Here is a 22,532-nt window from a genome sequence, read left to right as displayed (position 1 = left end):
TTTGAGGCCCATCTCAGAGCACCAGCGCATAACCTCGGCTAAAACCAGCACAGGACCGAGAGAGTGCTGCATTGCTGCAAGTGCTGTCCTTCAGAGGAGATGCTAAAAGCTGCAATGGGAAGATGGTAGGAGTGGTATTCTGGAAGAATAAAAAGGGCTTTTTTCGCTGGAGTCTAACTTGTGATGTCGCTGGAAAAGATCCTGAAGTAACAACACCAACTTGCATTTATGTAGCGCCTTTATCGTAGTAAAATGTCGCAAGGTAATTCACAGGACGTTATTAAATATAACTTAACACCAAGCCACATTTGGAGCTATTTGGACAGATGAGATAGGTTTTAAGGAGCGTCTTAAATGAGGAGATAGAGAGCGATGTTCCCTTTCAGCTGCGCAGCACGCAATGCTCTAGTCCTCCCGCGGAGCTGGCTTATTGGCTTTTAAACGCTAAAATAGCGCAGCCAAAACAAAATTCGAGGGAACATTGGTAGAGAAGCGAAGAGATTTATGGATTAAAATAGGCAATCCATAAGAGGCCAGAATTAGAGGAGCGCAGAGATCTTGGGGGGGTTGTGGGGCTGGAGGAGGTTACAGAGATAGGGAGGGGCGAGAGCATGGAGGGATTTGAAAACACTGATGAGAATTTTTAAATTGAGGCATTGCTTAACCGGGAGCCAATGTAGGTCAGCGAACACAGGGGATGATGAGTGAACAGGACTGAGTGCGAGCTAGCATACGGGCAGAAGAATCTTGGATGAGTTCAAGTTTATGTAGGGTGGAAAATGGGAGGCTGGCCAGGAGTGCGTTGGAATAGTCAAATCCAAAATAACAAAGGAATGGATGAGGGTTTCAGCAGCAGGTGAGTTGAGGCAGGGGCGGAGTCAGGCAGTATATCCTTATAAGTAATGCGGCGAGGCACGCCTTCCGCTTCTCCCAGTGAGGTTAGTCCCCACACAATGCGGACAAGATTGGGAACTTGGTCCAGTGACGGCTCATGATTTATGGCCCGCTAAACTCTCTGCATTTGGTCGGTGACCCAGTAATATGTGGCTGCTATTGAATTTGAAAACAATGATGAGAATTTTAAAACTGAGGCGCTGCTTAACCGGGAGCCAATGTAGGTGAGCGAGCACTGGGGTGATGGGTGAGCGAGCACAGGGGTATTGGGTGAACAGGACTTAGTGCGAGTTAGGATACGAGCAGATGAATCTTGGATGAGTCCAAGTTTATGTAGGGTGGAAGATGGGAGGCCGGCCAAGAGTGCGTTGGAATAGTCTTCACTTGCCACCTTGCAGGATAGAGGTGTCAGCTGTGGCTGACTGGATGGAACCCTCTCACCTATGAGTCAAGAGGTCATGAGTTCAAGCCCCACTCCAGAGACTTGAGAAGGTAATTTAGGTTGATGTTCCAGTGCGGTACCGAGGGAGTGCTGCATTGTCAGAGCTGCTGTTTCTCAGATGAGATGTTAACCAAGGCCATTGCACTATTTCAAGCAAGGGTGTCCCTCTCCGGTGTCTCTGGCCAATATTGATCCCCCAACCAACATCACTAAAACAGATTATCTAGTCATTCTCATGTTGCTGTAGGCAAATTGGCTGCCACGCTTCCTGCATTACAACAGTGACTACAATTCAAAAGTACTTCATTGTAAAATGCTCTGGGACATTCTGAAGTTGTGAAAACGCTATGTAAATGCAATTCCTTCATTTTTTAAATTCCTTTTGCAGATGTGAGATGATAACAATTCCATTCAATCCCCAGAAGCAACAGAAACAGATTTAGCCAAACACAAGCCAGCAAATTTTACACAATCATCATATTATTGAGATATTCAAAAACCTGAACACAAGAATTTAAAATCTGCTGTTATAATCTTTCATGACTGAATCTCCTGGTGTTTACTGGGGATTGTGTGTTGCTGGACAATTGACTCGTGTGTGTGACCCAGCTTGTTTCCCAATATGTCCTTGACAAGGTCAAGGGCATATTCATATAATGAGTCCAGTTAACAGCCATTGCCAGCCTGCTTCCAGTTGGAAATTGAAAGCCCTTTTTAACCCAGTCAGCACGCCTGAAGGACTGACACTGACACGTTGCTGGAGCTCAATCCTGCTGCTTGTGAAGCTGCCCCTGGGATTTAGAGGACTCAAGTGCCTTTCCAAAGAAATCCTGTTCAGCATTCGAAGGAGGATGAACAAAATCCTTCACCGGCACAAATCCTTCCTCTCTGGGCCCCTTCTAGTGCTTTCCAAATGGCAGACATTTTGGCTTTTGACTGACCATTGTACTCATCGAAATGAGAATAAAGGGCATTCGACTTTTGACACCTATATCAGCATCAAACACTCCCAGGGCAGGTACAGCATGAGTTAGGTACAGAGTAAAGCTCCCTCTACACTGTCCCATCACACACACCCAGGGCAGGTACAGCATGGGTAAGGAGTAATGCCCATTGTAATACTGAGAGAACATTGTGCACTGTGAGCACTCCTGGGAGGGGGGGGCAGGGGACTGGGGGGGAGGAGGGGGGGGGTTCAGTGTGCAGAAAACAACAAGGAGTTATCTTGAACAGCAAAGCTACTTACTTCTTGCTCCTTTCAACTAGTGAAATATTCTCTCAGGTTTCAAAGTGCACACTCCTTACCTGTCATATAACATCCAGAAACATACATTCCTTGGGCTTTCCGAAGATCAAAGGCACTCAGCACAATTAAAGTGAATGTGCAAAGAACGCTGTGAATCGTTAATCATATGGGACGGTACCTTGGGGGGGGGGGGGCACAATTGGCCTCAGTAGTGCTGAGTGTTGGGAAAAGGGTGACGAGCGAGAAAACAAGAGACTGGGTTCCTGCTTCTGATTGCGGTGTGTCCTGTTGGAGAGTCTGCATGTGTGCAGGCATTGGTTCAGGACAGGATCGAGCTTGGAGCGAGATGCTCCAGGTGGTCAAATAGCTGCCCAGCTCTCACCTTCTTGGCCAACACATGACCACTCAGGTCAGTTATTCATAGGGGGCTTGGCAGGGTAGATGCAGAGAGGATGTTTCCCCTTGTGCGGGAATCTCGAACTAGGGGACATAATTTCAGAATAAGGGGTCGCCAATTTAAAACGGAAATGAGGAGGAATTTATTTTCTTAGAGGGTTGTAAATCTGTGGAATTCTCTACCCAAGAGAGCTGTGCAGGCTGGGTCATTGAATATATTTAAGGTGGAGCTAGATAGATTTTTGAATGATAAGAGAGTCAAGGGTATGGAGAGCAGGTAGGAAAGAGGAGTTGAGGCCAAGATCAGATCAGCCATGATCTTATTGAATAGCGGAGCAGGCTCGAGGGGCCAAATGGCCTAATCCTGCTCCTATTTCTAATGTTCTTATCGGAGGGATCTATACCCACTGAGTGAGGACCCAGCATTCTCAGGAAAGGAGAGAGAAGAAATTACCGCCTCACCATAAAATAATCAGACCCCGCCTCGAGCTGTGGCTCGGGTTCCATGTTTTACCACAGACAGATTGGCAGCACAGTTTGGTGGGACATTGCTTGGGTCCCTGATTCCATGGAAACTGTCCCTGCACAGAGAATATCGTGGGCACATCTACTGGAGCTGCAGCATTAGGCCACAGTTCCCCAACCATGTGGAATCTGGTGCAGAGCCACAACTGCATTGCTCAATAAATATTTTATCCCATTAATACACTGGGCTGTAGTCAGATCACTGAGGTGTGTGAACCTTGAAATGAGGAATCACCACATTCTCCATTAAGCAAGAATTTACAAGTACTTCAGCATATTAATCAATATCGCTGGGCGGATAAAGAGGGAGAAAGTACCGTTCACACTTACCTGGTTTTAGGGGATGTAGTTAGCCATTCCTCATGTTTCTCGAATGTTATTAAATAAGCTGCAATTTCCTGAAAAACACAAACAAAAGGGAAAAGACCAATTTAGATGCAAAGTAGAATTCACACAACACTGACCTGCTTTGTGTACATGGTCTCTCACCCACAGGATCCCGCTCAAAAATCAAGTAATTACAAAGAATTGTAATTATTTATTATATTCCTTTTTGACAAAATAAAAATCTAGGTTAGCGGGTTTCTGTACTCAGTGCCCAGAGAACATATTCCACAATGACCACCCTGGGACCACAAGATCACAGGATGCCCCACAACATGGTTTGGTTAAACAAATAACGAGAGTGTATTTAAAAAAATGATGATTGGAAAATAATGTTGTACTTTCATGGACAACACCAAAAACAAATATTTACTTAAAAACAAACGTGGCACTGTCTTTCTTTTGATATTTGAGACATAGGCCGAGGCTTTATGCCTCTTACTCCCTCATCCACAAGCCCCACCCCTCCCCATCCACAAACCCCGCCCCATTCACAGGCCCTGCCCCTCACCATCCACAAGCCCCGCCCATCCCCATCCACAAGCCCCGCCCCACCCACAGGCCCCACCCCTCCCCATCCACAAGCCCCGCCCCTCCCCACCCAACCCACAGGCCCTGTCCCTCCCCCATCCCCCATCCACAAGCCCTGCCCCTCCCCCATCCACTCCCCATCCACAAGCCCCGCCCCTCCCCTCACCACACCACCCACAGACCCTGCCCCTCTCCCATCCACAAACCCCGCCCCTCCCCCATCCACAGGCCCTACCCCTCCCCTCATCCACAGGCCCTGCCCCTCCCTCATCCACAAGCCCCGCCCCTCCCTCATCCATAATCACCCCCCCCTCTCCCACCACCACCACCACAGTATTAATATTTCCACTGATCCCAGCACTCAGTGATACAGCACGGAAGGAGGCCATTCAGCTCATCGTGCCTGTGCTGACTCCTTGGTCAACCTATCCAATTATTCCCACTGCCCTGCTCTTTCCCCATAACCCTGCAAATTTCTAAAGTAACAAGTCAAATGAATAGTACTATTGGTTTCCTCTGCCTGTTTTTTATTCATTCATGGGGTGTGAGTATCGCTGGCAAGGCCGGCATTTATTGCCAATCACTAGTCGCCTTTGAGAAGGTGATGGTGAGCTGCCTTCTTGAACCGCTGCAGTCCGTGTGGTGAAGGTACTCCCACAGTTCTGAAAGGGAGTGGGTTCCAGGATTTTGACCGAGCGACAATGAAGGAACGGAGATGTATTTCCAAGTCAGGCTGATGATGTGCAACTTGGAGGTGGTGTTCCCATGCACCTGCTGCCCTGGTTTTTCTAGGTGGCAGAGATCGTGGGTTTGCGAGGTGCTATCGAAGAAGCCTTGACTAGTTGCTGCGGTGTATCTTGTAGATGATACACACTGCAGCCAGGTGCGTTGGCGGTGGAAGAAGTGAATGTTTAAGGTGGTGGATGGGGTGGCAATCAAGCGGGCTGCTTTGTCCTGGATGGTGTCAAGCTTCTTGAGTGTTGTTGGTGCTGCACTGATCCAGGCAAGTGGAGAGTATTCCATCACGCTCCTGACTTGAGCCTAGTAGATAGTGAAAGGCTTTGGGGAGTCAGGAGGTGAGACACTCGCTGCAGAATACCCAGCTTCTGACCTGCTCTTGTAGCCATAGTATTTATGTGGCTGGTCCAGTCATGTTTCTGGTCAATGGTGACCCCCAGGATTTGACGAAGGTAATGCCATTGAATATCAAGGGGAGGTGATTAGACTCTCTCTTGTTGGAGATAGTCATTACCTGGCACTTGTGTGGTGCAAATGTTACTTGCCACTTATCAGCCCAAGCCTGAATGTTGTCCAGGTCTTGCTGCATGCGGGCACGGACGGCTTCATTATCTTACTAGTTGCGAAAGGAACTGAACAATGTGCAATCATCAGCGAACATCCCCACTTCTGACCTTATGATGGATGGAAGGTCATTGATGAAGCTGAAGATGGCTGGACCGAGGACATTGCCCCAAGGAACTCCTGCAGCGATGTCCTGGGACTAAGATGATTGCCTTCAAGATCCGAGCCACAAGTGAGTGCATCATAAACAGGGACGTGGCTGGATATAACACATCATACTGAGCCCAGCGGGATTGAAATTTCTACATTAATTCTCGACTGGTGTTTCTACTACTGTGGTAGAGCCGTAGCCAATGGAATCAGCTGATTGGGAGGTGTAGCAGGATTCAGAATACGCGGGATGCTACCAGAGGCCTCAGCTCATCGCAAGTCCTGGTCCTGGTCCAGCTCCAGCTCCGCTCCAGCTTCAGCTCCGCTCCCCCAGCAACCACGGTGATTAAAAGCATCAATGATCCCAAGTCCTGAACCTAATCAATCCCTCACAACAGGTGCTAATTGTGCAACTTCTACTGCATTAGAATCCACTATAAGCAACAGATTACAATTATAATTGAGGATCCTTGGCAATAAGACCAACACTGGACCCTTTCCGACACAATTTGTTTTTTTATTGTTCAAAGGATTGCCAATTCTACAATAACAACTTGTATTTATATAGCATCTTTAACGTAGTGAAACGTCCCAAAGTGCTTCACAGGAGTGTTATGCGAGAAAGATTTGACACTGAGTCGTACAAGTAGAAATTAGCGCAGGTGACCAAAGGTTTGGTCAAACAGGCATGTTTTAAGGATCATCTTGAAGGAGGAAAGAGAGGTAGAGAGGCGGAGAGGTTTAGGCAGGGAATTCCAGAGCTTGGGGCCTAGGCAACAGAAGGCACAGTCACCAATGGTTAAACGATTATAATCCGGGGGGCAGAATTAGAGGAACGCTGACATCTTGGGGGATTGTGGGGCTGGAGGAGATTACAGAGATAGGGAGGGGTGAGGGCCATCGAGGGATTTGAAAATAAAGGATGAGAATTTTGAAATTGAGGCGTTGCTCAACAGGAAGCCAATGTAGGTCAGCGAGCACAGGGGTGATGGGTGAGCGGGACTTGGTGCACACAGAGAGTAAAACTCACTCCACCCTGCCACAGCTCTGTGCTGTTGTCCCAGACTCAGGAATGCCCCCACTGCGCCGATATACTTTAGTGCCGAGTGAGGGGCAGGTCTGTGCTGTGGGCCCCGCTCAGAGCTAGGTAGAGACTGCCCAGCTCACTGCACGTAGGACCCTGACAGCGGGCAGAGTGCAGAGACTTTCACGTTGGGTAACATTGCTACGCGTGCTCTTTTTGTCGCGACACGTCAAATGAATAGCACCATTGCCCTCCTCTGCCTTCAAGATCCGAGGCACAAGTGACTGCATCATACACGGAGCCTTGTATGGATATTATGCATCATACAGAACCCAGCAGACTCATACAGCCTCCGGCTCGCCCCCACAACAATCACAGAATCAGACACAGCAACAGGAGAGGAAGATCATTATATTTGTGAACGACAAGTCCTGAAAAATTCATGGAATTCTAGGTAAATCACAAACATAATCCACAGATGCATTTAAGGAGAAGTTAAAAAAGGATAGGCTGATAGGACGAGATGAAGTAGTGTGGGAGGAGGCTGGTGTGGAGCATAAACACCGGCATGGATCTGTTGGGCCCAATGGCCTGTTTTTTTGTGCTGTACATTCGATGTCATTCTATGTAATGTAACATTCCTATTTGTCCTCAACAAGTTGTCGAAGTGTGGCTATTGATTTTGTTAGGGAGGGGCTGTTCATTAATGTGAGGGATGTCCGCGCTTTCCCACTTCAGGCACAGACAGGTAGAAAATAGTCCTCATAGCGGAAAACAGCGATAAAAATGCCAATTTTGTGGGGCTATGTCAAGGCCGCTTGAATACATCCGGCCTCATATTTGATATCTGAATCAAGGGCCAGACGCCTGTTTTAAGGACCCTTCTGCCAAATTGGGCTGCCCCGAGGCACTGGATCTGCTCTGTCAGGTTTTCCTGCACTATTTAGAAGAACAGTTCTCCCCTGTGTCCTGGGTCAATATTTATCCTTCAATTAACATCAGTAAAACAAATTATCTGGTCATTAACACATTGCTGTTTGTGGGAGCTTGCTGTGCGCAAATTGGATGCTGCCTTTCCCTACATCACAACAGTGACTACACTTCAAGTGTACTTCATTGGCTGTAAAGCGCTTTGGGAGGTCCTGAGGCTGTGAAAGATGCTATATAAATGTAATTTCTTTGTTTCCCTCCTGCCTCAAACAATATGCCTTAATCCCAGCCTTCGAACAGCATCCTGCACTGCTCTAGTGTGACATTTCCCACAGCAGTCATCTCCAGTGTGAGACTACCAATTCGTGCTGAATTATGGGCAGTTTGCTGCTACAGATCCGTGTCCACGAACTTGTTTTTAGATCTCAGGTCCCCAGTGTGAGAAGCTGGTTTACTAACCAACCATCTTCCCTCCTCATTCTGTCTCGATAAACTATATTTTATAACCTTCACGTAGGCAGCATGTGGCATTATAAAAACTTGTTATTCCACAGGCGTTACTCCGTAAGTACAGAATAGCACTTTAAGCAGTGTTGCTTGTCCAGTCACAGGCCCCAACAGACCAATTTCACTGAGCAATTCTCTCCTTGTTATATAATTTACAGTCTGTACCTAAACCCCAGTACCACAAATCTCCCTCGCTTATACTTCAGCAGCAAATCATTCTCACACTTTGAAGCAAAGAAAAGAGGACTGGAAATCTTCTCAGACAGACCCCAACACAGGTTATATAAAGCTCTGGTTAGACTGCACCCCAGGAAGGATATATTGGTCTTGGGCATGGTGTTGTCAGATTCACCAGAATGATACCAGGCCTCACAGGGTTAAATTAGGAGGAGAGGCTTGTATTCCCTCAAGTACAGAAGTTTAAGGGGGTGATCTAATTGAAATGTTTAAAATGGCTAAAGAATTTGATAGGATAGAGAGAAACTTTTTCCTTTGGTGGGGTGATTTCAGAACAAAAAGACAAAACCTTAAAATTAGAGCTAGGCCGTTCAGGGGTGATGTCAGGAAACACTTCTTCACACAAAGGGTAGTGGAAATTTGGAACTCTCTTCTCCCAAAAAGCCTTTGCGGCTGGAGGTAAACTGAAAATGTCAAAACTGAGATGTATAGATTTTTGTTGGTATTATGGGATACGGAACCTAGGTAGAGGGAGTTAAGTATAGATCAGCCATGAACTAACTGAATGGCGGAACAGGCTCGAGGGGCTGAATGGCCTCCGCCTGTTCCTAAATCTGTCAAAAATGGCAGGATTACCACACGGTTTCGAAACTGAAATGGCAACAGATTATTGGCCGAGATGAAAACCTCAAGTCGCGGGGCAGTGAGTGGGATCGCATTCTAACCCATGGTGGTTTCAGTACAGTCACCCAGTCAGTCGGGTCTTGTCCAAAACTTGCTGCGTTGGTTGTCTTGTGCCGGTTAGTGACCTGTGACTATCTTGTTTCGTTTTACTCCCCTGACCGGCATCAATTCTCCACAGCGCCTCACAGAAGTACAAGCCCAGACACCGCACATCATTGGGCCATTCCGCCATAGAGGGCATCATAGTTGAATTTTGGCTGACACCTGTACGCTTTCTAGCAGGAGGTCATGAGAGAGACATCAGGAGCTGGAACCCCTGCCTGACTGCCTTCCTCCTCTCCCTGGCTCAGGGGTCGCTGATAATATTTCTATGTGCCTGAGATCAGCTAACACAGCAAAGGCCCGGACTCGAACCTTGCATCTTTCTGTTGCGTGTGTGGCTCAGCATTGCATTTACCCACTGAATTAATGCTCACTCAAATGGTACATGTTTATGCATGCATTCTTTCTTTGCATAATTGGGAGGAAACTATTGGATGATCCAGGTGATTCAGTCACAGGTGTCAGGGCTGGGTGATCCCAGTGACTGTTAAACTTGCCCAGGGCAGCCTGTGCATTATGTTCACTGCAATTCCTTTGTTCTATGAAACGGCGGAGATGAGGAGCTCAGGTGGGGATTGCAGTGTTGGGTGCCACCTTTCACTCAGTATAAAACCAGTAAAAGTTGGGGGGGGGGGGTGAGGCGATGGCAGGAAGACAGCGACGAGCATTTTAAAACTGATGCACTTGTGTTGGAGATTTGCTAACTTTTGCTGTCCAGTTTTTAAAGTTATGAAATGACTGGGTGCCTGCCCCCCAAAAGCTGACTGTTTGCATCGAATCTGGATGGAAAGCCGGATTGTTACAGGGTGAACTCACTATGGCTGAATATAACTCTCCAGCTCTCTGATGCTGATTATTATTATTGCGTTCAGTGAGAAGCCCAATGCTCTCACACTGGCTGCATATGTTCCAGCTGTGAGGTGAAGCAATAGGTGGTCCCTTCAGTGTCAATGGTGGTGTGTGCAAAATTTGATTTTGCAAATAAATCTTTCTCCTTTTCTCTGTCCAAATGTCTTTCGAAGAGGTTACTGCAGTTAGAATGTAATGAAGGAAGGCACTTCACCTTAACACAGAGTGGAACGCAAATCAATATTACTTCAGTTCGAAGACAGTCAAAATAAAGAGAAAATGTCAGAAACAGGAAGACAGAAAGAGTGAGAGGCAGAGAGAGAGAGGAGGAGATAGAGAGAGAGGCAGACAGAAAGCGATGGAGAGAGAGAATGAGAGAGACAGAAACAAAGAAAAAAAGGGTGAATGCCATAGAGGGAGCGATAGCGTGAGCAAGGCAGAGGAAGAGGGAGGGACTGAGAGAGAGAAAGAGATAGAGAGAAACAGAAAAATAAGCAAATAAGATAGAGACAGAGTGCGAGCAAGAGACATAGAGATAGAAAAACGGAGAGACCAGAGAGAGGGGGAGAGAGAGAGAGAGAGAGAGAGAGAGAATGAGAGACTCACAGGAGGGGGGCAAGGTGGAGCAAATGGCAGGGGGGCAGAGAAAGATGTGCTGGTGTGGGCAACCATCATAGCCAAGAGTGGGCCAGGAGCCTGAGCTCCCCTGTGCAGGCCATCCATGCTGTGTTCCACCAACTGGCCTCCACCTACCCTCTCTGGCCACTAGACAAAGTACTGTAGTCAGAAAGCAAGGGTAGATGTTGTAACTGCAAGACACACAAGGAATATTGGAGAGCTGTGTCTTTCAATAGTTCTGAAATGTAAACAGGCCTCATCATCACAACCTACATTATTCATTCCCGACTCGCTGCCTTTTGCAGATGACACTTCCATGGTCACAGCAGGACTGGGATAATGTTCCCGAGAGAATCTCACTTTCTGTGCCTGTTATCCTTTAACCTTCATTCCTGTTGGTCACCTGGTATTGGTTCACCACTAGTTTTATAGGAGTTCATGAGCACATTACTCTTTTTTTGAAAGGAGCTTGTTATCCAAGAGCTAGGATATCCCTCAGGGTTTCTGCAATCACTCGCTGTAACTTCAGCAGGAACCCTACAGAAACAGCCATTCACCCCATTTCTCCAGGGTTACCATCGATTTGCTACCAAAATTACGGTGGGAGATTGGGAGAACCTCTGGGGAAAGTTAACCCTCCGCTGAGGTGTGGAAACATTCCTTCCACTCTCATTTCTGTCCTCTACTTCAATGCTCACAGTTAAGTAACCTGCTCATGTTTAGATTACCTAAACTTTTAACGTTTTTAAGACCTGGATCATGTCCGAATTAGGACATAACCAAAAGCTTGGTCAAAGAGGTATGGATTAAGGAGCATCTTGAAGGAGGAAAGAGGTAGAGGGACGGTGAGGTTGAGGCAGGGAATTCCAGAGCTTAGGGCCTAGGCTACAGAAGGCACGGCCATCAATGGTTGAGCGATTATAATCAGGGAATGCTCCAGTGGGCAAAATTAGAGGAGTGCAGACATCTCGGGATGCGGGGAGCGGGGGTTGTGGGGCTGGAGGAGATTACAGAGATAGGGAGGGGCGAGGCCATGGAGGGATTTGAAAACAAGGATGAGAATTTAAGGCTAAGATCAATAGATTTTTGGACTCGAGAGGAATCAGGGATATGGGATAGAATGGGAAAGTGGAGTTGAGATCGAAAATCTGTCATGATCTTATTAAATCATGGAGTGGGTTTGAGGGGCCGCATGGCCTCCTCCTGCTCCTATTTCTTATGTTCATATGATCTTATGGACTCTGGATGCTGAACGGATTTATGCTCTGAATTTTATTATGTTGTTTTAACTTTTCAATTAAAACAGCCTCACGATACGAACAAAAGCTGAAAAGGCTAGAAATACTCACCAGGTCTGTCAGCATCTGTGAAGAGAAAGGATGTGAGCATTTTGGTGCTGACAATGAGTTAGACCTGCCTACTCTCCTTACACATGCTCTATGCTTCCAGCGAATGCAGTTTTTTTTCTCTTTTTGTTTCAGCCCAGTAATTGACCGATCTTGTTGCTAACAGACTCCCCTTTGACTAGTTGCTCACAATGTAGTCGATAATTGCAATCAAAGCCCTCTGTGCACCACTGCCATTGTATGCGATTCGTGCAGCGAATGTGCAGTATGTTACATCTTCCTCACTCATGGAATAAACTGGGAATTGCAGAGTGTGTTTTTCTCATTTTCTTGCTGGGGCACAAATCCAGACAGCCCTCTGGCACCGCACCCTAATGCCCATTCTTCAGACAGGAGCTGAGACAATGCGTGTCATCGAGCTATTTGACTGTAGAGGGCATTGCAGCCGATGCTGTCCTCGGCCACCTCTGGAAGATGATCTGGAGTGGGAACCCAGGCTGACTGCTCCCCTCCAGGGGTGCAGAGCACAGATGTGCCTCTGCAGTTGCTGTTTCAGCTGAGGCCAGATGACAGGTCAATTATGTTCCATGTGTAAAGCATTTGAACAGAGGCATAAAAACAAAAATAGTTCACAGGAAGGATTTAATTGTGATAAGTGTTTTAAAGGTTAATGTGCAGTGGGCCCACTCAACTTTTATGGTGGTCTTATCTTACCCTTGACCCTTCACCTTTTTACTTCAAAATCAATTGGTTTTGACCTCTTAATATAGATGAAATATGCCTCATGTCATCCAGAAACACACACAGGCAGTGTGAGCACATGCGTCACATTGACTTTAAGATACCTTTGAGACGAGAATAGCCCACATGTATGCAAGTAAATGGAATGGAAATGGTTTTCATACAGCCTTAACCCTTTCTGTACCTAACCAGCTTTCACAATACATCTCAGACAGAGATTTTCAGTAACAGGAAAAGGCTATTTTGTCCATCTAGCCCACCCTTCTTCAGAGACCTAGCCCACTTTTTCACCATATCCCTCAATCCCATCAATCCACCTTCTCACCAAATTCCCCATCCTACCCACCCACTCTCAGATTCCCCAATCCCTCATACCCACCCTCTCACCATACCTCTATTCCGTGTCATCATATCCCTCAATCCCACATTATAACAGTGACGACACTCCAAAAGTACTTCGTTGGCTATGAAGACGTCCGGTGGTCGTGAAAGGTGCTATACAAATCCAAGGGCCCGAACTTCGTTGCCTTACCACCCACTGCTGCCGTGTTTTTTGGGTGGTCTCCCCTCTGTGCCATTTTTGTGGAGGCCCCCCCGCTGGTGGGAGGGGAGTACCGCTGGGAACTGCCCGCTGACGCACAAGGTGCGTAAGTGTCCTCCCGCCCACCGAGCTGCCAAATTGGTGCGGACGGAAGTTGGCGGCAGCAGGGGGAAGGATCGCTGCGTGGAGGCAGGTCTAACCCCAATGGTAAGTAAGAAGACCTGCAAAAAAAGGTGAACTTGTTTTATTAATTTTTTTTCCCAGCAATTTAGGTGTATGGGGTCCCCTGAAGGTCTTCCAGTGGGGTTTTTTTGGTGAAAATTTTTATTAATATGTGTTTCCCCCTCCCTGGACCCAACTCAATCCCCGGCGGCACTTTGGCGAGGATCACATTTGCCGCCGAGATTGGGAGCTCCCGTCCGCTGCTGCCCAGATTCACGGCGTAAGTCGGTTTTTTTGCCTCTGGGCGGTCTTTCAAGGACTTTTTCACAAAACTACCACCCAAAGTACCATCAGGTATCTCGGCGATCCTTTGGGCAGCACTTGGCTTCCACCAAGTTAAGGCCCCAATTCTTTCTTTCAATCCCACCCTCTCACCCTCAATACCTCCTATTGTATTCCTAACAGAGATGAGACTGCCCACAGGGAGGTTAAAGTAAAAGTGACCTCAGTCTTTATTAAGACACTCCAGAGTGAGGAACAGGCCTTAGGGGCCGGCTTATATAGAGTGCTCCCAAGGGATGCTGGGATCCCTTGGGACATCGGGGGATGCGCTCCCTGGTGGCGGAACATGGGAGTGTATGCTTTAAAGATACACATCATCACTCCCCCCCAAAGTCAAAGTGAAAACTATTTACAAGATGGGGCGGTCGGGAGCCTTTCTTTTCCTGGTGGACCGCCTCGGTACAAATGTCTGTTCTGGTGTGTTGGCTGTGCCCTTGCTGGGCTGGCGTGTTGTTGGCCCTGCAGGGCTGCTGGGTGAGCCTGGCCTTGCTGGGCTGTTGGGCGTGATGGGTTCGATTTCCTGGTCCGGGGTGGAGTCGTTGATCTTTTGGGTGTGTGTTGCGGGCTCGAAAAAGGTGGCATCTGCTGTGGGTTGTTCAGGGCAGTCTGTGAACCGCAGCCTCGTTTGGTCCAGGTGCTTTCTGCAAATTTGTCCATTGTCTAGTTTGACTACAAACACCCTGCTCCCTTCTTTAGCTATCACCGTGCCCGCGATCCACTTGGGGCCATGTCCATTCTTTAGCACATACACAGGGTCATTCAGATCAATTTCCCGTGACACAGTGGCGCGACCATCGTTTACATTTTGTTGCCACCGCCTGCTCTCTACCTGATCATGCAGATTGGGGTGAACCAGCGAGAGTCTGGTTTTAAGTGTCCTTTTCATGAGTAGCTCAGCCTGGGGCACCTCTCTGAGCGACTGGGGTCTCGTGCAGTAGCTGAGCAGTACTCGGGACAGGCGGGTTTGGAGTGAGCCTTCTGTGACTCGTTTAAGGATCTGTTTGATGGTTTGTACTTCCCGTTCTGTCTGCCCATTGGAGGCTGGTTTAAACGGGACCGAGGTGACATGTTTGATCCGATTGCGGGTCATGAATTCTTTAAATTTGGCACTGGTGAAACATGGCCCGTTGTCACTGATCAGTATGTCAGGCAGGCCATGGGTGTCAAACATGGCCCTCAGGCTTTCAATTGTGGCGGTGGCGGTGCTTCCCGACATTATTTCACATTCAATCCATTTTGAAAAAGCATCCACCACCACCAGGAGCATTTTACCGAGAAACGGGCCCGCATAGTCGAAATGGATCCTTGACCATGGTTTGGAGGGACAGGACCACAAACTTAGTGGTGCCTCTCTGGGCGCGTTGCTCAACTGAGCACACACACTGCATTGTCGTACACAGGACTCTAAGTCAGAGTCGATACCAAGCCACCACACGTGGGATCTGGCTATCGCTTTCATCATTACTATACTAGGGTGTGTGCTGTGGAGATCCGAGATGAACGTTTCCCTGCCCTTTTTGGGTAGCACCACACGGTTACCCCACAACAGGCAGTCTGCCTGAATGGACAGCTCGTCCTTTCGCCGCTGGAATGGCTTGATTCGCTCTTGCATTTCAACGGGGATGCTGGCCCAGCTCCCATGCAGTACACAGTTTTTTACTAGGGACAGCAGGGGATGACAGGTGATTTATCATTTTCAAACACTTCCACGACCATCAACAAGTCTGCGGGCTGCGCCACCATCAACAAGTTTGCAGGCTGCACCATTTCCAACCCCGTGGTAGCCGACTGAGATCATCCGCACAGTTCTCGGTGCCTGGCCTGTGGCGGATGGTATAGTTATACACTGATAGCGCGAGTGCCCACCTTTGTATGCGGGCTGAGGCATTAGTATTTATCCCCTTGTTTTCAGCGAACAGGGATATGAGGGGCTTGTGATCGGTTTCCAGCTGAAATTTGAGGCGAAACAGGTACTGATGCATTTTCTTTACCCCGAACACACATGCTAATGCCTCTTTCTCAATCATGCTGTAAGCCCTCTCGGCCTTAGACAAGCTCCTGGAGGCATAAGCGACAGGTTACAACTTCCCCGCAACGTTAGTTTGTTGTAATACACACCCGACTCCGTACGACGACGCGTCACATGCTAGCATAAGTCTTTTACACGGGTTATACAATACAAGTGGCTTGTTGGAGCAGAAAATGTTTCTGGCTTTCTCAAATGCAATTACTTGGTTTATTCCCCATACCCAGTTCTCACCTTTGCGCAATAACACATGTAGGGGCTCTAAGAGGGTGCTTAACCCCGGCAGGAAATTACCAAAATAGTTGAGGAGTCCCAGGAACGACCGCAGCTCCGTGACGTTCTGTGGCCTGGGCGCATTCCTGATAGCCTCTGTCTTGGCATCTGTGGGCCGAATGTCGTCCGCCACGATCTTTCTCCCCAAAAACTCCACTTCTGTTGGCATGAAGACACATTTCAACCTCTTCAGCTGCAGCCCTACGCGATCCAGTCGCTGGAGGACCTCCTCCAGATTTTGTAGGTGCTCGACGGTGTCCCGACCTGTGACCAATATGTCGTCCTGAAAAACCACCGTGCATGGTACCGACTTGAGTAGGCTCTCCAGGTTTCTCTGGAAGATCGCTGCTGCCGACCGAATTCCAAACAGGCATCTGTTGTAGATGAACAGTCCCTTGTGCGTGTTGATGCAGTTGAGGTCCTTCGAAGACTCCTCCAGCTCCTGCATCATGTAGGCCGAAGTCAGGTCGAGCTTGGTGAACGTCTTGCCTCCTGCCAGCGTTGCAAATAGGTCATCTGCTTTAGGTAGTGGGTATTGGTCCTGTAGCGAGAAACGATTAATAGCTACTTTATAATCACCGCAAATCCTGACCGTGCCATCATTTTTGAGTACTGGAACAATCGGGCTGGCCCGCTCGCTGAATTCCACTGGGGAGGTGATGCCCTCGCGTTGCAGCCTGTCCAGCTCGATTTCCACTCTCTCCCTCATCATGTGAGGTATCGCTCGCGCCTTGTGGTGAATGGGTCATGCCTCATGCCTCTGGGACCAAGTGGATCCGCACCTTCACCCCGGAAGTTTCCAATGCCTGGCTCAAAAAGGGAAGGAATTATGTTAAGAACCTGGGTACATGAGACCTCATCGACATGTGATAGTGCTCGGATGTCATCCCAATTCCAGCTGATTTTGCCCAGCCAGCTCCTTCCAAGCAGTGTGGGGCCATCGCCCGGAACAATCCAGAGGGGCAGTTCATGCACCGTGCCCTCGTGGGTGACCTTGACCATGGCGCTGCCCAGCACAGTGATAAGCTGTATGTTCTCAGTTTCGTGTGGATGGGGCTCAGGGCTGGTCTGAGTGCCTTGCTGCACCACAGTCTCTCATTTTTTTTACTCATGATAAATTGGCTAGCGCCAGTGTCCAGTTCCATGGCTACGGGTGAGCCATTCAATTTTACATTTAGCATTATAGGTGGACATTTCGTCGAAAATGTGTGCACCCCATGTATTTCAGCATCTGCCTCCTCTCTCTGAGGCTTGAAATTGCTTTGATCCACCATGGACCGATCTTCCTCTGCCACGTGGTGGTTAGCAGGTTGCTGCAAGCTTGTTGGAGGTGCCCCATTTCCACAGCTCTTGCAAACATACCCTTTGAAGCGACATGAATAGGCTGAATGGAAACCTCCACACCACCAACAAGGTGTGAATTGCCTTGCATTCATCCTTTGTTGGGGACTCAGTCTTCTGGGTCACCCGAGGCCTGCTGGCAGTTGCAGACTCATGGGTTCTGCACTGTACATTTCTGCTCGCAAACACAGTTCCAGTTAATTTATGAACATTGCCAGCACTTGTGTGCTGAGAGATTTGTTTGGTATTATCACTGGTGGACATACATGCCTGTGCTATCGCAATGGCCTTACTGAGGGTCGGTGTCTCTACAGTCAAAAGTTTTCGTAGGATGCACTCGTGACCAATGCCCAGTACAAAAAAGTCTCTGAGCATTTGCTCCAGGTAGCCATCAAACTCACATTGTCCTGCAAGTCGCCTTAGCTCGGCGACGTAGCTCGCCACTTCCTGACCTTCAGATCACTGGCATGTGTAGAACCGATACCTCGCCATCAGCACGCTCTCCCTCGGGTTAAGATGCTCCCAAACCAGTGTACACAGCTCCTCATATGACTTATCTGTGGGTTTCACCGTAGCTAGAAGATTCTTCATGAGGCTGTAGGTCGGTTCCCCGCAGACTGTGAGGAGGACCGCTCTCCTTTTTGCAGCGCTTCCTTCTCCGTCCAGCTTGTTGGCTAGCTGTTCGACATAGGCTTCCCAGTCCTCACCCTCCAAGAACTTCTCCAGGATGCCCACAGTTTGCTGCATCTTTGCGTTGGATTTGTACACTCGTCGCCAGTTATTGTGTTCCTAACACAGATGAGACTGCACACAGGGAGGTTAAAGTAACAGTGACCTCAGTCTTTATTATGACACTCCAGAGTGAGGAACAGGCCTTAGGGGCCAACTTATATACAGTGCTCCCAAGGGATGCTGGGATCCCTTGGGAATTCAGGGGATGCACTCCCTGGTGGTGGAACATGGGAGTGCATGCTTTACAGATACATAACACCTCCCGTCTCCAATAATGTATCCACTGTGCCATGAACCGTTTTACTCTGCCAATATCCTCCTCACTAACTCATTCCACCTCTCAGTTCTCCTTTGGGGGTTGGGCAAGTTCCATTTCCTAATTCCTTACATCCCAATCTTTAAATTGCAGCTTGACGTGAGCACAGATCACTTCCGGAATCTTCTGATGCAGCCACTCTTTTTCCTTTGACTCTTTTTGTCTTATGCTCCTCGCTCCCATCCTCGACATTAGTTCGTGGCTGAGATGGTAGCACTTCACCTACTGCCGGGGCAAACGGAAGGATGATGTCGGGTATCACAGAATGCCAACCACCCTTTTCCCCCATTGCCTTTTATATATGGCCGAAAATAGTAACTGCTCACGCGGGTGAGAGGTTTGATTCTGTATTCCATAAAAGCATGCCTCACTCATCCTGGATATTATTAACGTGACTTAGATAAAAGTGACAGCCAGCACCATGGAACGTGGTAGCCGGCTCCTGGTCATTAACCAGTGAGCCCCTCTGGTTAGTCAGGATTGGGTAAGGACCAGATCAGACTTGGCTGTGATACGACGTGTGAAAGTATAGCCTGCTGGTGCTCATTGTTTTAGGCTTGTTTATGAAGGGTATCACTTTGAAGAGGTACTGGGGGGTAGTAAGCACTTGTGGAACTGTATCCCAGCATTAATCAGTGCCTTCAGGAGAGAGAAAATTGGATAGGGAAAAAAAATTGCCAGCCTTCCATAATAGGAAGACACTGAATTAAAGCAATGCTGAAATTCTACTTGTTATTTTATTCATTTTGTTCAAAGATTTTTTTTCTTTCCTTGCAAATGTTCTAGATCGTAATCCCAGCACCAAGGTACTGACTTGAAGGTGTTCCTGTGCCAGTGCTGGAATGAGATGAATGCACAGACTGAATTGCAGATTCATGCTCCAGGTGAATGATTGTATTTCTTTCTTGTGCAAGATCATCTCCATCAGGCTACCGGGTTTAATAATTGCTCCCAAAGAAAAGAAAGACAGACTTGTACTTATACAGCACCTTTCGCAACTTCAGGACATCTGAAAATGCATTATAGCCAACAAAGTCCTTTTGAAGTGTAGTCACTATTGGAACAGAGGAAATTTGAACACAGCAAGTTCCCCACAAATAGCAATGAGATAAATGACTGGATCATCTGTTTTCGTGGTGTTGGTTGAGGGATCAATATTGGCCAGGGCTCCAAGGAGAATTCCACTCCTCCTCTTCCAAACAGTACCGCAGGATCTTTTATGTCCACACGAGGCCAGATGGAGCCTCATTTAACATCTCATCTGAAAGATGGCACCTTCGACAGTGCAGCACTCCCTTAGTACTGCACCGGGAGTGTCGGCTTGGATTATGGGCTCAAGTTTCTGGAGTGGGGGCTTGAACCCACGACCTCGTGACTCAGAGGTGGGAGTGCTATTCACTGCGCTGCAGCTGACTGTTTAAAGGGGCCCCCCTAACCCTAACCAGTGCTTGGTTGGCCTTTGTTTGCCAAACACTCAGAAGTGGTGATAGGATTTGCCACAAAATACGCCATGATAATCTCACTGTGATGGAAATCATGTGTGACTGAAGCACTTCGGATCAGAAATAAGAAGAAATAGCCCCTTTTTCACGCCCCCACCCCTCATCTTTCTTTACCCTTCACCCACACTGGGATACTCATGCTTGGACCGGGCAGTGACCCATGCTTCATGTGTGAGATTAGACAGTGAGTGTCCCCAAGCTACTCACCCGCAGACACATTACAGACCATCCCCGACCCAATCCTCACCCAACATGCACAAGTGCACTGGCTAGTGATCAGTGCGAGGATCTCCTGGCTGACTATCTTCCTCTGAACACTGAGGTTGCTGAGGCCAGCTGGGACGTTCCATCCTCTGCCCTGGCTGAGATCAGTCAACTCAGCACTGACTGTACCTGGGATCTCCCATTATGCATGGTTTAAAACTACCCTCAAGGCAAAATACCGCACTGCCTTTTTATTCACGAGTACTGGGAAATAGCACAATCCGAGTCAGAAACAGACTCAAGGTGTTCAACCTATTGATAACTTTGTGTAAGAGTTTTTTGAACCGATGTATGGCTGGCTCAATGGGGAGGTCATGGCGTTATTAACCTGAACGGAGCAATACATGGCCTCACTCAGCCCAGGGCTCCCTCCCACCCCGGCTGGAGAAACACACACTATTGTAACTTGACTTTCTCCAACTATCAGAGAATCCCACAACTAATACAGAGGTCATTTCCAAATGTCCTACTGCAGTCAAGGAGACCGACTGCTCCTCCCTGTTGAGTTGAACAGTAATGACTGTTTTGTAATGTAGTCTGTGAGGGACGATTGGAATTTAGATGTTAAAATTAATTTAAATGTAATCTCAGCTCACCCACACAAGGAAATATAAAATGTACAGGCCTTCAGGCTTAGCATATCGCAGCGTCTATTTATAAATTCTTCGATCATTGGGTGTCTACATTGTTAAAATGTAGCTGCACTTCTCAATATTACCATGAAAGGCATCGAGAAACCTTTTTGTTTCTTTAAATTGATACTACCGTGGCCTTTATTCCTTTGAACTTCCATTCCTATTCCTTCTAAATTCCCCAACCCATATGCTCTTCCCCTTTGTATCTCATTCTGATGGAACCAAAGCTCATCACACCATCTTCCGTAAGTCACTCCAAGAATCCCGACTAAGGAATTCCTCAATCCCTTCCCTCTTTCCTTCCTTCTACCACCAACAAGCCTGGCATCATCCAATCATGACATCTCCATTTACGTCACCGTCTCTCCTACTATTGTTAGGTGTCACGGTCCCTCGCGCAATGGATCCTGGCCTTGGTGTTTCAATAAACAATATCTGCAGTGTCCTTCATTTTTTAGCGGTAAATTATTATTGATAATTTGTTACTATAAGCAGATTCAATTTAAGTTAATCCAGGCGTAATACAGTTGACATATACACACCCTTACATTGTCATTTGGCACACCCACGCTCACCCTGCCATTAAAACACCCCTCACCCTGTCATTAACACACACCCTCACACTGACATTACCACAGCCCCTCACCCTGTCATTGACACACACCCTCACTCTGGCATTACCACACCCCCTCACCCTCACACTGTCATTACCACACCCCCTCACCCTCACGTTACCACACCCCCTCACCCTACCACTGACATTACCACATCCCCTCACCCTCACACTGTTATTGGCACATACATACACCCACCCTCACAGTCATTAACACACACCTTCTCACTAACATTAACACAGCCCTCACACTAACATTAATGCACCCCCTCACACTGACATTAACACACACCCTCACACTGACATTAACACACACAGCCTCACACTGACATTAACACACACACCGTCACTCTGACATTGACACACACACCGTCACTCTGACATTAACACACACACCCTCACACTAACATTAACACACACTCTCACATTGACATGAACACACACCATTACACTAACATTAATGCACACCCTCAGACTACTATTAACACACACACACCCTCAACACTGACATTAACACACACACACCCATCCTCACACTAACATTAACACACACACACCCTCACACTAACTTTAACACACACACACCCTCACACTAACATCCGCTGACTGACATTAACACACATCCTCATACTGACATTAGCACACATCCTCACACTGACATTAACACACACATCCTCACACTGACATTAACACACACATCCTCACACTGACATTAACACACATCCTCACCCTCACACTGACATTAACATACACATCCTCACACTGACATTAACACACACACACCCTCACACTAACATCCTCACACTAACATTAACACACATCCTCATCCTCACACTGACATTAACACACATCCTCACCCTCACACTGACATTAACACACACATCCTCACACTGACATTAACACACACACACCTTCACACTGACATTAACACACCCAC

The 22,532-nt window shown here is 47.7% G+C and overlaps 1 protein-coding gene across 1 annotated transcript in view; it reads right to left on the bottom strand.

The window, feature by feature from the left end:
* The window catches only part of camta1a (calmodulin binding transcription activator 1a), a 1,521,665-nt gene that overhangs the window by 1,143,860 nt on the left and 355,273 nt on the right, over positions 1 to 22,532 (bottom strand). Inside the window, exon 3 of the mRNA XM_070860435.1 lies at positions 3,834 to 3,901. Within this exon, the coding sequence (XP_070716536.1) occupies positions 3,834 to 3,901 (68 nt within the window). The remainder of the gene's footprint in view (positions 1 to 3,833; positions 3,902 to 22,532) is intronic.

The sequence above is a fragment of the Pristiophorus japonicus genome, chromosome 18 (genome assembly GCF_044704955.1).
Source record: "Pristiophorus japonicus isolate sPriJap1 chromosome 18, sPriJap1.hap1, whole genome shotgun sequence".
Lineage (NCBI taxonomy): Eukaryota > Metazoa > Chordata > Chondrichthyes > Pristiophoridae > Pristiophorus > Pristiophorus japonicus.
Note: the sequence above shows the minus strand (reverse complement) of the source record. Positions and strands in the feature narration are given on the sequence as shown.